General features: G+C 46.9%; 1 protein-coding gene across 2 annotated transcripts in view; it reads right to left on the bottom strand.

Moving 5' to 3' along the window:
- Positions 1-1,227: 1,227 nt before the first annotated feature.
- LOC132994050 (matrix metalloproteinase-16-like) overlaps positions 1,228-16,126 on the bottom strand; it is a 33,448-nt gene continuing 18,549 nt past the window's right edge. For both annotated transcript variants that reach the window (XM_061064140.1, XM_061064141.1), the window contains 6 exons: positions 13,678-13,839; positions 13,067-13,284; positions 8,757-8,895; positions 7,185-7,335; positions 4,911-5,026; positions 1,228-3,225 (listed from right to left, as the gene is read on the bottom strand). In XM_061064140.1, coding sequence (XP_060920123.1) covers positions 2,891-3,225; positions 4,911-5,026; positions 7,185-7,335; positions 8,757-8,895; positions 13,067-13,284; positions 13,678-13,839 — 1,121 coding nt within the window. In that variant the 3' untranslated portion in view covers positions 1,228-2,890. The remainder of the gene's footprint in view (positions 3,226-4,910; positions 5,027-7,184; positions 7,336-8,756; positions 8,896-13,066; positions 13,285-13,677; positions 13,840-16,126) is intronic.

The following is a 16,126-nucleotide window of genomic DNA, read 5'->3' as shown; positions in this document are numbered from 1 at the left end:
ATGTCATGTACGTCTTGTAACCTGTAACCCCCCCACACACACCTGATGTGTTGATACCGACAGTCTGACGCTCAGGATCACTGAACGTGTTTGAATTGAAGGACAGAGACGCAGACTTTCTCTCAGTCCGCCTTCCTTCTCAGCTGATCCTCGTCTCCAATTAAACCAGCAGACGAACAAAAGCTAAGCCAGCCCTTCAACTTTCTTTAATGAGTTCTGACGCAGAGCAGCGATCAGCAGAGATAACACTGAGAAATACGAAGCTTTTAATGAGACGCTGCACAGAACTCATCTCATAAAGTGTCTCTCTCTCTGTCTGTCTGTCACAGGTGTCTGTCTGTCTGTCAGTCTGTCTCTCACAGGTGTCTGTCTGTCTGTCTCTCACAGGTGTCTGTCTGACTCTCACAGGTGTCTGTCTGACTCTCACAGGGGTTGTGAACCAATCACAGAGAAGCTGCATCTCTTCAGATGAGAACCGTAGATAATGTCTGAGAAACAGGAGAATCGACGAGGAGCAGGAGATGGAGGAAGTTCCAAAGCTTGATTCTTCATCCAGCTGCAGACAGATATCGACTGTCCCACCACAAACAGGACAGACTTTTCCTCCAAAGCTCCAAACACATCAGTTATAGTTAGAACTCCCTGAGAGATGGTCAGGAAGGGGGCGGAGCCTCTTGCTGATGACCAATCAAAGTGATTAAAGGAGCTAATTTTACCTGCTCTCTGTGGATCATTACCTCCTGTCAGTGTGAGAGCAGAGAGTTCTCTAATGACAGTCCTGCAGAGACACAGAGACGAGGACATGGAGGACAGAGACATGGAGAAGGACAGAGCGAGGCAAAAGGGACAGAGGAGGACAGACAAGGACAGAGGAGGACAAAAAAGGACAGGGGAAGCTGAAGTTAGGAGGACAGAGAAGGACAGAGGAGGACAGATGAGGGCAAAAAGGACAGGGGAAGCTGAAGTTAGGAGGGTAGGGGAGGACAGACAAGGACAGAGGAGGACAGAGGAGAAGGACAGAGGAGGATAGACGAGGACAGACGAGGACAAAGGACAGACAAGGACAGAGGACAGAGGAAGACAGAGAAGGACAGAGGAGGACAGAGGAAGACAGAGAAGGACAGAGGAGGACAGAGAAGGACAAAGGAGGACAGAGGAGCTGCGTCATAATCACAGGTGGAAAGCTCTCACACTGAACACCAACAATGAAGAAGAAACTGACACAGCTTTAAATCTAATCCTCATTTTATTCATTCTGTCAGGACACAATGACCTGTCATCCAAAACCCTCACACACAAGTCATGTGAGACAGCAATCTTTCTTTGGACCAAAAATGGGAAAATATTAATAAAAAACAGTATGTTGTCATGGAAACAGACACATTCAGAGACAGATGTTTTTTCTTTAGAGGCAGATTAAATCTGACAGATTTGAACATGTACCACCTGAACCTTTAAAGTTTCTCTGCACCTGCAGGTAAGAATAAGGGGGGCCAGTGGGTGGAGTTTGGTTAGCTGGGGGTGGGGGGGTTAGTAAAAATGTATTAAAACAAATGCAAACAGTACTTTTTCAGAGAAATCTTCAGAGCCAGGCGGAGCAGAAGCATCTACGTTCAGAAAATGCTTACATGCACGTTGACACAGGCACTGATCTGGACTCCACTGTGTGGGTCATCAGTCAGGACACAGAGAGCATTCTGGGAACTGTAGGCTCTTTTTAAAACAAGGCAGTCAACAGGTCTCCTGTAACAGTTAATTCACAGATAAAAAAAAAAACACTCAGAGTGAAGGATTATGGGCCGCGGACAGAAAATAAAAACAGGACTCAGACTGATCACACACACACACACACACACACACACACACACACACACACACACACACACACACACACACACACCTGTCTGTATGGGCTGACCAGACACTCAGCAAGCCAGTGCTGAGGATTCTGGGAAATGTAGGACAATCCAGAAAAAAACATCACAAGAAGTTCATCGCTAGCTTCTTTTATAAACAAACAAACAGAGCAGTAAAGAAACAGAAACACCTCGGAGCACATGAAGTAAGATGTAGAATTAAGGCGAGTTACAATATTGCAAAATCTTTTGGCCCCGTGTCTCACACAGACCACTAAAACAGTCAGAGCTCCTCCTCCAACAGTTAGATCTATGCTTTTCAGTGGTCAATGGCCTCGCCTCTTGAGGTGACAGAGCCCCACCTTTTTTACGGACAAAGCTCCTCCTCCAACGGCCAGAGCCCCGCCTTTTTTACGGACAAAGATACTCCTCCAACGTCCAGAGCTCCGCCTCAAATGGTCAGAACTCCGCCCCTCTAACAGGAGTCGGTGGGGAAATCAAAGTAGAAATCAAAGCGGTCCTCTTTGGAGAGTTTTATTTGGTTTGTTTTTGTGTGTGCGTGTAATTGTGTGTGTGTGTTATCATGTGTGTCTGTTATTGTGTGTGTGTATGTGTTATCATGTGTGTCAGTGTGTATGTATGTGTTATCGTGTGTGTGTTATTGTGTGTCAGTGTGTGTGTTATTGTGTGTGTGTGTGTTAAAGGGATCAGTGAGGAGCTCCTCTATCAAACGTTTTGGTTGGTCCTGTTTATCCTCCATTGTGGGGGGGGGGGGGGGGGGGTGTCATAAAATATAAAACTGCTGATTTGTCAACAACCTGATATGACTGATGAGGATGCTGTGCCCTGTGGGGGAGAGGGCCCCCCATAAGGTCCCATCCTGATTAAGAGCAGAGTCAAAGGGTGGGGGGGGTAAAGTAGTCCAGTTTAAGTCATACAAACCCCCCCCCCCGTTAATGGATGGGGTTGGGCACAGGCTGAGGCACCACCTGCAGGAGGAGGTGGGTCTGTGCAGAGCCCCCCCAACCCCCCTCTCAGACCCACTCCTGCATGGAGCGTTTGCAGTAGAGTATGTGTCGTGGCGTGCCCTTCCTCTTGAACTGCACCACGGTGTAGATTAGCACCAGCAGACACAGAGACAGAACGCACGGGATCACGATGGCCACCGCCTTCACCGTACCCGCCTCGTCCTCCAGCTCAATCACCACGTCCGACGTGCCATCGTCTGTCGGGGGCCGGCCCGGGTCGATGGGGATCAGGTCGCAGCCCATGAAGTCTTTGAGGATGGAGCGGGGGTAACCAGGCTCCACCCTCAGGAGATTGTTGTTAAACTTCCAGTACTCCCCGCCCTTATAGAAGTACGTGAACCCTGGGGGGGGGGGGGGGGGGGGGGGTAAAGAGTTAACTTTATCTATCTGAGAGCACAGGTTCTATCTAAGGAATAAAACTGACACATTTTCCTTTTTTGAAGCTAAAGATCTAGGCTGACAGATTTTTTTTTCTTTTTTTCTTCTTTCTTTTTAACAAATTTGACCTATAGCCAGGTGAATTTTATGCCTATATAGATTAACAGGTGCAGCAGGTGTTCTATACAAAACTTTAAATGATAGTATGAAAAGTAAATTAAGTTAGGGGGGTCGGGGGGGATTCTCCCCCAGAGGAAAAATCTAGCAATTCATGAGATCATGATAAATGAGGACCTTACTAAATAAGAAGCCTACTCTGTTCTTAACCATAAGCAGCCTAAAGTAACAACACAGACATACCCTCAAACAAGTTACAAAGTAAAAATTTACCTTTACAGAATATTATTTATTATTTATTTATTTATTTTTTTTTTAATTCAGCACCAAAACGACATTAAAAAACGTAAAAAAGACAAGACTGTGAACATGATTTTCGTCCGAAGTCAAAGAACTACACATCCCACAATCCATTGCGAATTATATCGTGTCTTCTTAAGAGTAACTTTGGTCGTTGTTATAGTTTTTATACTGTTAATAAAAGTGTTGTACTATCTTGTAGTTTGTGTTGTGGAAAACATAAACTACACTCACGGCGGCATGACAAGGTTATTAGGCTAGTACATTTCCTGTTAGCTAACTAACTAGCTCGCGGGAACTTATCTGTTCGCATACGGCGCCGAGGGGCGGGAAACATTGTCATGGTAACAGCAGGCTTAACCAATCAGAAACACTCGATCTGAACACCCGAGCACATCTGGTACCTACAGCGGCAGCGGAGCACTTGGCGACTGTCTGCTCTGCCTGCACGTAATAATACTTTAACAGTATACTCTGTCATGTTGCGGATTGTTATTTCCCTGGTATTTATTTCTTTGGTCTGATGAATAAATTGAGCACCGGAGCCTAAAAATAAAAAGTCCGGACATGACGGGCAGTGCACGCTGATGTTCACTACCACAATAAAAGCCTCCTACACAGAGCGGACTTCACGTAGCAGATAAAAGTACTGACAGGATTCAGATAAATGCCTGACATTAAAGACAGCATTTTGCACATTTGTCATTAACCCACATTCTGCTCAACTTTTTTTGGTCTGACTGACACTGACAAAAAATATCAAAATTTTCAAATTGACGGAAATCCGTCGTAGCGTCGGATTAATCCCTGCACAGACATACACACAGACACACAGACACACACAGATTCTCTCTCTCCCCATTGGCTGATTCCTGTCAGGTGTGTTTGTGCTGGTATTGGCAGTGAGCTGTAGGAAAAATCAGAGCAGGTGTTGCTGAACACTCCGACCATCTGTGACAGGTTAGGCTGCCAGACCTGAGGAGGGCGGGGCCACTGGAGAGGCCAGGTGGAACAGGAAGAGAGGGGGTGATAACAGAGGGGGAGGGGTATGTGTCTGTGTGTGACATGAATCTCTGCTCATGTGTGATGGTTTATTTGGCACACTGTGTCAAGTGGCACACTCATAACATGACCCACATGATCACTCAAAGAGGGTGTGTGTGTGTGTGTGTGTGTGTGTGTGTGTGTGTGTGTGTGTGTGTGTGTGAGTGGGGATCTGGACACAGCATACCGTTAGCTTTGTCCACGAAAGCGCCCTGCGGTGAGTCGGGCACGCCTCTCCACACGGAGATGGGTTTGGGGTAGCCGGGGTCCATGGTGCTCATCTCCTCGTTATAACGCCAGTACCTGCGCAGGTAACAGTGATGAGAGGAGGTCACAGAGGAGGCGTAACCAGGTGATAAAAACCTTCTCCGCATTCATCAGTTGAATGATCCGGGATTCATACGGAGACTCTGACCTGCAGATCCATGTCACAGCTAATGCTTCATTTAGAAATGTCACAGAACCAGTTCACCTTTAATGTCCATTTAACCCCCACCACCTCATTCAGACATTTTCATTGGCTGGAAAGTTGAAAGGTTAAAAGGTGTAGCCGTTATCAGCAGCCATGTTTTACAACCTCTCTTCCGGCGGGACTCAGGACTGTGGATTAACATGTTGGTTACTTTTTACCAAGAAACAAAGGAACTGATCAATGATTTAAGTCTCCCTCTCAGACAGGCTCTGGAGGACAGGATATTATAAACTTTTACAACACCTGGAATAAACAACCAAGCGGAAACAGAACACTCTGCTATCTACGAATTGACCCCAAAGACATGAACTGTGACCGAAACCATGAATACGTAACCTTCATAATTATACATTTAGACGTGTTATAAAGCATACTATTTGATATTAGCTATAGAAGGTGTTATTATATCTACTTTATTAATATGTCTTATTAAGAATGCTGACTGTATAACATGGTTTTGTTCACCTACAGGCTGGGATTAACTGAGGATGTTCCCAGATGGTATGATTTTCATCTCAACATGAATCTGATAGAAATGTTTGTCTAAATATATGACGTGAACCTACATCAACGTGGATCTGATAGAAATAATATCAAAATGAATGTATGGTGACGTATATATGTTTAGATTCTTATTCTTAATCGTATTGAGTAAACTTGGTTTAGTTTAAACAATTGTCCTCCGGTCAAAATGGGAGTCACCCGTGGGCGGCCCCCACTCTTCTCCTGCAAACCCCCCTCCTCTCATCCAGCTGATAAGAGTTCACACTGAGCTCAGATCTCCAGTTTTAGTTTTAGTTTTAGTTTTGGTTGAAGTTTAGAGCTTCAGCTCTTGCTCGCTTCTCTTCGGACTTCGGTCCGAATCACTTCTTTTAAGTTTGTGCCGTAGAGACGAGTCTCTGCCAAACTTTCATTTTCACGCACAATTTTTGGAACATCAATTCTTTCTGGCTCAAACAAGGTTTTTGAACTTTCTTTAAAGTCTTTGCTCTTCAATTTTGAACGCCAATTCCTTAGTTTGGATTCATCGAGATGGCCATCCGGTTAATCTGAATTGGAAATCGACGTATCAAAAGACTATTTTTTCCTTTTTTTTTTTCCTGTTGGATTCTTTTGGAGCTTCTGAGACGACGGCTGAACCGATGTACAATCTCCATCCCAGCTGCACACTCCGACCAAGTTGTTAAGGTATCTAATCTGGCCCGTGGACCTCTCTGGACATGTAAAGAACCACTTGCCAGAGACTGCGGGGAACGCGGCACCAGCCGGCGGAGTTCAATTGAACACATCTCTGCTGGTGGCAAGGGGTGTTGGAAGATTAAGTCCTGAGTCGTGTCTATTCAGAGCCCTCCTTTAAATCCAAATAGAATCCCAAAATTCCTTTATCAACCTTTTCTTTTTGACCATTTTCTGATTAAGTCATTCAAACAATACCGCGTCTTATCTCATTACTAAATATATAATGTCACCATACATTATAATTGCATCATCCTGATCATAATAATCATATTCTTTATCTGTTTCATCTATACATTATTGTTTACCCTTTTTATATTAAATTTTACACATAAAATTCAGGACTTTGTCTGTGTGTTTTCTTGTTTAACATTTCTAGAGCTTACTTTTTTCAAGATATGAAACTGACTGATTAATTAATTAACTTATACCATTAAAGTTATTTTCTTCCTTTAACAGGAAGTGGTGCCCCCTTCTAAATCCGAGGTTAAATAAAGAAATAACATCTTAATAATTTAATTACGCTACAAAGGTCAGTGTTAATGGCATCTGAACCTTTTCGACCAAAATCAGAAATATGGAAGAACCAATCAGAAACTGTTTTACCAAACTCCATTAAAAAAATTACCATTGTCTCCGAGTGTGTGTGTGTGTGTGTGTGTGTGTCTCACAGACAGAGCTGACACATCACGAGCACAGACTTTTAATAAATCTGGTCCTATAAAAAAATCTCTGTAGGATCCTTGGACTCACCTGTCCCCTTTAAAGAAGTAGGTCTTGGACACGTCCTCCCACCACAGGGCCGTCTCGATGCTCTGAGCCGGCATGCCGGGTCCAAACTGAGAGATGTCCTTTGGGTACCCCGACAGCAGCACGGTGTCTTTAAACACCCAGAACTGTTTCCCTGCACATCAGAGGAGGAGGATCAATGAGGAGGAGGAGGAAGAGGAGGAGGATCAATGAGGAGGAAGAGGAGGAGGGGGAGGAAGAGGAAGAGGAGGAGGAGGAGGAAGAGGAGGAGGATCCATGAGGAGGAGGAGGAAGAGGAGGAGGATCAATGAGGAGGAAGAGGAGGAGGGGGAGGAAGAGGAAGAGGAGGAGGAGGAGGAAGAGGAGGAGGATCCATGAGGAGGAGGAGGAAGAGGAGGATTAATGAGGAGGAGGAGGAAGAGGAGGAGGAGGAAGAGGATCAATGAGGAGGAAGAGTAGGAGGAGGATGAGGAGGATCAATGAGGAGGAGGAGGAGGATCAATGAGGATGAGGAGGAGGAGGAGAGAGGAGAGAGGAGGAGGAAGAGGAGGAGGATCAATGAGGAGGAGGAGGAAGAGGAGGAGGATCAATGAGGAGGAAGAGGAGGAGGAGAGAGGAGAGAGGAGGAGGAGGAGGGGGAGGAGGAGGATCAATGAGGAGGAGGAGGAAGAGGAGGAGGATCAGTGAGGAGGAGGAGAGAAGAGGAGGAGGAGGAGGAGGAGGAGGAGGGGGGGAGGCTCAATGAGGAGGAGGAGGAAGATGAGGAGGAGGAGGAGGAGGAAGAGGAAGAAGAGGAGGAAGAAGAGGAGGATCAATGAGAAGGAGGAGGAAGAGGAGGGGAGGAGGAGGAGGAGGAGGAAGAGGAGGGGAGGAGGAGGAGGATCAATGAGGATGAGGAGGATCAATGAGGAGGAGGAGGAGGAGGAGGAGGAGGAGGAGGAGGAAGAGGAAGAGGAAGAGGAAGAGGAGGGGAGGAGGAGGAGTAAGAGGAGGAGTAAGAGGAGGAGGAGTCTCCTTCCTCATAGACAACAACAACCTATCTGCACCTATCAAGACATCTGCACGCTCTGGGTTAAACACAACATCTTTTACACGTGGAGTCTGTGTTCTCAGGTGACACATTGACCTCAGGAAGGGTTTGTCCTCATCACAAAGAGGATGAAGGGTGGAGCAGGAGGAAGAGGGTGGAGGGGCAGAGAACAAAGAGGAGGAGGAGTAGGAGAGAGAGGAGGAGTCTTCTGGCTGGCTGTGAGCGGCCTCTCTCTGGAGAGGAAATTCCTGTCATTTCATTTACCCAGGCTCTACCCAGGGTCACACTTCCTCTGACACACACAGACTGCACACACACACAGACTGCACACACAAACACACACACACACACACACACACACACACACACACACACACACACACACACACACACACACACACACACACACACACACACACACACACACACACACACACACACACACACACACACACACACACACACACACACACACACACACACAGACCCTTTATATCACATATATATGATGGAGGTTGGGAGGAGGGGGGAGAACACGAGCTCACCTTTGAAGAAGACAAATTTTCCCTCGCTGTTCTCGTAGGCGGCGTCGATCTTCGGGGGCAGACCTCTCCAGAACACGTTTATGAGCATCGGGTACCCTGGCATCACGGAGTTATCTCTCACCCTCCAGAACCAGTGATCCTTAGAAAGAGACGGGACAGGAGAACGTGAGAGAACTCCTCTCCTCCTCCTCTCCCCCTCCTCTCCCCTCCCTCCTCTCCTCCTCTCGTCTCCTCCTCCTCTCCCCTCCCCTCCTCCTCCTCTCCCCTCCTCCCTCCCCTCCTCTCCTCTTCCTCCTCTCCCCTTCTCTCCTCTCCCCTCCCCTTCTCTCCTCTTCCTCCTCTCCCCTTCTCTCCTCCTCCTCCTCTCCCCTCCCTTCCTCTCCCCTCCTCTCCTCCCCTCTCCTCCTCCTCCTCCTCTCCTCTCCTCTCCTCTCCCCTCCTCTCCCCTCCTCCCCTCTCCTCCTCCTCCTCTCCTCTCCTCTCCTCTCCCCTCCCCTCCCCTCCTCCCCTCTCCTCCTCCTCCTCTTCTCTCCTCTCCTCTCCTCTCCCTGTAGATTTTTCTGTTCCAGGGTTCTCCTTTGGACAAGGCTCTGCTCAGTAAATGAAAACAGACCAAACAGTGAAATCTGACCGTTTTCAATCCGTCTGACTTTAAGAAAAGAAAAAGTTCTTGGTCCACTCCCTCTCTGAAAATAAAGCTTTGAGCAGACTGAACTCAAACAAAACTTCAGCTGTAATCACAGAAACTTACAGAACAATCACAACAAGTGTCGACTGAGCAGGAGTTCAAACTATCGTATGTTTAAACTGACAATAAAGAAATAATACACGTTAACAAAGAGGCGCAGAGTTTCCACAGAGGGAGGAAAAAACTCTTTATAGAGGCATACAGTATACCCCCAGAGCACAGCCATGAGAAGAGACGATAAAAGACCAAAATCCAGAAGAACCAGTCAATGAGTCAAAACCAGACAACAGGGGTTCAGAACAACTAAGGCTGCATTCACACCTGAGCTGTGTAGTCCGTTTAAATCAAACTCTGGTCTCCTTATCCAATAGTTTGTTTGGTTTGGGGAGGTGTGAACGCGACGTGATAGAGGTCAGATGTCAGAGGTGATGGAGGTCAAACATCAAAGGGAATGGAGGTCAGAGGTGATGGAGGTCGCGGTGATGGAGATCAGAGGTCAGAGGTGATGGAGGTCAGACATCAAAGGGGATGGAGGTCAGAGGTAACAGAGGTCAGACGTCAGAGGTGATGGAGGTCAGATGTAGGGGTGATGGAGGTCATACGTCAAAGGGAATGGAGGTCAGATGTCAGAGGTGATGGAGGTCAGATGTCAGAGGTGATGGAGGTCAGACGTCAGAGGTGATGGAGGTCAGACGTCAAAGGGAATGGAGGTCAGATGTCAGAGGTGATGGAGGTCAGATGTAGGGGTGATGGAGGTCAGATGTCAGAGGTGATGGAGGTCAGACGTCAGAGGTGATGGAGGTCAGACGTCAGAGGTGATGGAGGTCAGATGTCAGAGGTGATGGAGGTCAGAGGTGATGGAGGTCAGATGTCAGAGGTGATGGAGGTTAGACGTCAGAGGTGATGGAGGTCAGACGTCAGAGGTGATGGAGGTCAGATGTCAGAGGTGATGGAGGTCAGAAGTGATGGAGGTCAGATGTCAGAGGTGATGGAGGTCAGACGTCAGAGGTGATGGAGGTTAGACGTCAGAGGTGATGGAGGTCAGACGTCAGAGGTGATGGAGGTCAGATGTCAGAGGTGATGGAGGTCAGACGTCAGAGGTGATGGAGGTCAGATGTCAGAGGTGATGGAGGTCAGAGGTGATGGAGGTCAGATGTCAGAGGTGATGGAGGTCAGATGTCAGAGGTGATGGAGGCAGATGTCAGAGGTGATGGAGGTCAGATGTCAGAGGTGATGGAGGCAGATGTCAGAGGTGATGGAGGCAGATGTCAGAGGTGATGGAGGTCAGATGTCAGAGGTGATGGAGGTCAGACGTCAGAGGTGATGGTGGTCAGAGGTGATGGAGGTCAGTGAACTGGGTACAGGGAACGCTCTGTCTGAGATAAACACTGATCTATGAATCTACATTATGAGAGTCTGTGTGTTCTCAGTTGAACTCTGACCTGTGATCACAGAGTGAACATGAACACACTGTCAGAGACCTCCACCTGACCCTGAAGGATCCTGACCAGGTTTTTAAAAAGCATCTCATACATCAGAGTACACAGCCTCTGTGTAACTACACACTGCTGACCTCTGACCTCCTGTATATGTGAATGAACATAAAGGAGAACAGCTCCTGTTTCACAGTTTTACCTGAGTGTGACTTTGCTGTACACTGAGCTGTTGTTTTAAGTCATTAAGGTGAAACGTGAGGATGAATCTGAGGTTTAAAGTTTCAAACAGGTTCTGAACGAGAATGGAGGTGGGACGAGGATGTCTACAGATCACACGGAGCTCAATGACGAGACGTCAGGGTTCAATCTTCAGGGAAGATTACAGGTGACCATTACAATATCCAACGTGAGACTATCACAACTTTATCACACCAATAGAAAGATTTATATGTATATATATATATATATATATATATATATATATATATATATATATATATATGATATATTCTGTCTTTATCACTATGATTTATTCTGTCCTTTAGAGACCAACAGGTTCGCCTCTCGTGAATCTGAACGGAGCTAAAACGCTGACAGATGTTTGCTCTTGGTGTTGTTCAAGTCTGATACGTAATAAGAACATGCTGTCTGATTCCCAGTCACAGAGAAATATGTGTTATAGTATAAACCCTCCCTCTGTGAACCCCCTCCTCTCTCTCTCTCTCTCTCTCTCTAGACCACCTGTGGGCCTCAGGGCTGCTCAAATCTCACTTAATGACTTGGCATTGACTCGACTCCAGTCTCCCAAAACAATCAGGAGAAGACAGAGAGAAGCCAAACTGAGAGGAGGAAAAACTGATGTGCAGCAGGAAGCACACAAAGAGAAAAACTCTCCACAAACTGACCTGAAACAGACACACTGCAAGTCTTTGTTTTAACTTGCATTCAGGCGAATGTGGAGAGCCAGCAGTCAGTCTAACATACGATACAGTCTTTATGATACAATTTATTGTCCCCTTGGGGATAATTGTCTTGGGCTCAAAGTGCTGCCAAACATTCAACTGCTTCAACTAGAATCAATAAATGAAAAAAAACAATAGAAAAACACATCCACGTGTACATAGCAATGCAAAACAAGACAACATATGTTGCACATTACCCATAAAACAACTCAGACAGGCAGAAAGCAGCAGCACGTGAGTCGGGGTCAGGCTAACATGGTGAGCTAAACATGTAGAGCTAACATAGAGAGCCAACAGTAAGGCTAACATGAAGACCCAGCAATCAGGCTAACATGTAGACTCAGCAGCCAGGCTAACATGAAGATCTAACATGGAGACCCAGCAGTCAGGCTAACATAAAGAACTAACAGGAAGAACCAGCAGTCAGGCTAACATGAAGATCTAACATGGAGACCCAGCAGTCAGGCTAACATGAAGATCTAACATGGAGACCCAGTAGTGTCTTGTTTTTGTCATCTTTCTGAATATAAATCCTCACGTATGCATTTGTGCAATTTAGACAGTGTGCAGGAGGTTGTCTGCAACTTTCAAGAATAACAAAAATAAATTACCAAATATATGATGTGTAAGGGATCTGTGAATCCCTGCTGGATTCACAGTCCACTTATTTAACGGTGAATACATTCTATTTATATCGAAAAACACAGAAACGCTCTCTCTCTCTCTCTCTCACTGTGAGAGGATAACACGTGGAGAGAGAAAACCCTGCTCTGACTCAAACATCATTTAGTACAGATCTCTGGCTGACAGTCCCTCAGTGACCTGACTCAGCTCCTCCTACACTCCACAGCTCTTTAACTGGGGACACTGTAACACAGCTTCATTGTAACAGAGGGACAGACTTCACTGTAACACAGCTTCATTGTAACAGAGGGACAGACTTCACTGTAACACAGCTTCACTGTAACAGAGGGACAGACTTCACTGTAACACAGCTTCATTGTAACAGAGGGACAGACTTCACTGTAACACAGCTTCACTGTAACAGAGGGACAGACTTCACTTTAACACGAACCACAAAGATCATTGGTATGACATGAAAGTGAGACGTTCTCACAGCACCTACACACTGAACAAGGAGCATATAAATACCATAGTATGTTTATATACTGTATACATTTATATACATGTCTAAAGGTATAAAGTTTGTTAACACAGACTCACCTTGAAGACGAACATCTCCCTCCTCAGGATGGCAAGCGTGTTGAAGCCACCCTCACAGATGTTGGGTTTGGCGTTGGGGTGGGACGGTCTGTCTCCTGGGGGCAGCCGGGGGGGTCTCGTCTGTCTGTCTGGTTTACGGGGGTCTGAGGGGGGGAGGGAGCGAGGAGGAGGGGCTGTGGGCAGAGGTTTGGTGGGTTGTGGGAGTTTATCAGGAGGACCTGCAGGAGAACACAGAAGTGAACGTGGTTAATACTGAAACCTGATGTCACCATGATCTCCATCTCCATCATGGTGACATCACTGAGGGATAGCTCTGATATCATCACTGAGGGAGAGCTCTGACACACAGACACTGAACGAACATGTGGAGGAGGAAGAGGAGAGAAGAGGAGGAGGAGGAGAAGGAAGAGGAAGAGGAGGAAGAGGAGAGAAGAGGAGAGAAGAGGAGGAGGAGGAGGAGGAAGAGGAGAGAGGAAGAGGAGGAGGGTTAGGGTAAGCAAGTTCAACAGGTGAGTTCTGATCATTTCCTCAGGTCTGTTACCCTCAGAGAGACAAGTCCAGGCCATACTAGCAGCCACACACACAGACACACACACGCACACACAGCTCACCATAGATCTTCTGGATCCCCAGCAGATCGTCCATGGGCAGTCTGAAGTTCTCCGTGTCCATGTACTGATAGAACGGAGCCATGATGGCTGTTGGGTCGTTCGAGTGTTCCAGTCCCAGAGCGTGTCCAAGCTCGTGGACCGCCACCAGGAACAGGTCGTTACCTGCAGACAGTTAGAGAGAGAGAGAGGTGTGTCAGGGCGAATGAAACGAGTCTGTCTGTCTGTCTGTCTGTGTGTGTGTGTGTGTGTGTGTGTGTGTGTGTGTGTGTGTGTGTGTGTGTGTGTGTGTGTGTGTGTGTGTGTGTGTGTGTGTGTGTGTGTGTGTGTGTGTGTGTCTGTCTGTCTGTCTCTCTAAGGTCAGTGTTGTTGTTTGGGTAGTTTATTGTCTGATGTTTGTCTCTCTGTGGTAAACCAGGACGTCCTTCTGGACCTGCGGCCACAAACACTGTGCCAGTTTGTACGCTCGACTGATGATCAGCTGGAAGATATACAGAGACAGTATGAGGAGGAGAATGAGGGGGAGGAGGAGATGATGCAGAAAGTCAAGAATGAGAGAAAGAAAGAGAGGTAACATGAGGGGAAAGTTTACACCTGGTAAGGAGGAGGAGGGAGACGAGGTGAGAGGAAACAGATTGGGAGGGAGAAACAGAGGAGGAGGAGGTGAAGATTGAAGATGAGGAAAGATGGGAGGGGGAGAAACAGTAGAGAAATAAAGCGTGAGGTTACGTAAGGAGAGAGGTTGTTGAGTAGTGAAAGAGAGAAACAGGATGATGAAGAGACGAGGGAACAATACAACTCAGACTGCAGGCCGTATACACTAAGCAGCAGACGTCTGCAGGCCGTAAACACTCAACTGCTACTGACGTCTGCAGGCCGTACACGCTAAGCAGCAGACGTCTGCAGGCCGTACACGCTAAGCAGCAGATGTCTGCAGGCCGTACACGCTAAGCAGCAGACGTCTGCAGGCCGTACACGCTAAGCAGCAGACGTCTGCAGGCCGTACACGCTAAGCAGCAGAAGTCTACAGGCCGTACACGCTGAACTGCTGCTAACGTCTGCAGGCCGTACACGCTAAGCAGCAGACGTCTGCAGGCCGTACACGCTGAACTGCAGCAGAAGTCTGCAGGCTGTACACACTAAGCAGCAGACGTCTGCAGGCCGTACACGCTGAACTGCAGCAGAGGTCTGCAGGCCGTACACACTAAGCAGCAGACGTCTGCAGGCCGTACACGCTAAGCAGCAGACGTGTGCAGGCCGTAAATGCTGAACTGCTGCTGGCGTCTGCAGGCCATACACGCTGAGCAGCAGACGTGTGCAGGCCGTACATGCTAAGCAGCAGACACGCTAAGCAGAAGACGTCTACAGGCTGTGCACGGTGAACTGCAGACGTCTGCAAGCCATACACGCTAAGCAGCAGACGTCTGCAGGCCGTAAATTCTGAACTGCAGACGTCTGCAGGCCGTAAATGCTGAACTGCAGACGTCTGCAGGCCGTACACGCTAAGCAGCAGACGTCTGCAAGCCGTACACGCTAAGCAGCAGACATGCTAAGCAGAAGACGTCTGCAGGCCGTGCACGCTGAACTGCAGACGTCTGCAGGCTGCTTTAACAGCCCTCACATTTTTATAATCCCTCTCTATGTTTTATGAAGGATCAATGTCTGTCTGTCAACAATATGTCAACGTGAACAAAATAAAGTCTGAAAAGTGGACAACAAACATCTGACTGCACAGAGGCACACATTGTTTAAGTGACCCACGCTCTGTAGGAACACAGCTCTCACTGTTAGCTGTTAGCTCGTTTTTGTTTTCCACTCTGAGTCTGAGCCAACATGAATCACTCCGTTGTTCTCCATGCTTCAGCTCTGTGAGAGTAGGAGCTGAACCTGAACCTCTCACAGAAACACTGGTGAGCAGTGAGGAAATACTTAAGAGGTGTGAACTGTTAGGATAACATTCCTGAAATATCTGTCAAAGTGTTTGTGAAGTCTTTGTCTCAGGTGACCTTCAAAACATGAGCGATGACTACAGAACGTCTTCTAAGCACGCTGCCCGTGTGTAGATTTATACTGAAGAGGAACTTTGACTGTTTTCATGATGTTTAAAGCACATCTCATTATTTCAGAGCTAATTCTGCCTCTAAAACATGGTTCTCTGAATGAAAGCGTCTCATTAGATATTAATTTCAAATCTTCAAATTAAAGAGAGAGCAGGGTTTTTACTTCAGCACTTATGGACCTCCATAACAGACAGAAATTGATATAAAAATACAGCAAAACAATCTTCCATTATAAAACAAACATTAAATTCAAACATGTTCATAATCCTCCAGACGACTTTGTGTTTTCATTAACGCCTCTGAAGACAGGTGAGGCCACGCCTCCACCAGAACAATCTTTTAAAAACATCTGTAAAGAGCTCTGTGTTCAGACAACGTTTTATTAACAAACT

The sequence above is a fragment of the Labrus mixtus genome, chromosome 19, assembly GCF_963584025.1.
Source record: "Labrus mixtus chromosome 19, fLabMix1.1, whole genome shotgun sequence".
NCBI lineage: Eukaryota > Metazoa > Chordata > Actinopteri > Labriformes > Labridae > Labrus > Labrus mixtus.
Note: the sequence above shows the minus strand (reverse complement) of the source record. Positions and strands in the feature narration are given on the sequence as shown.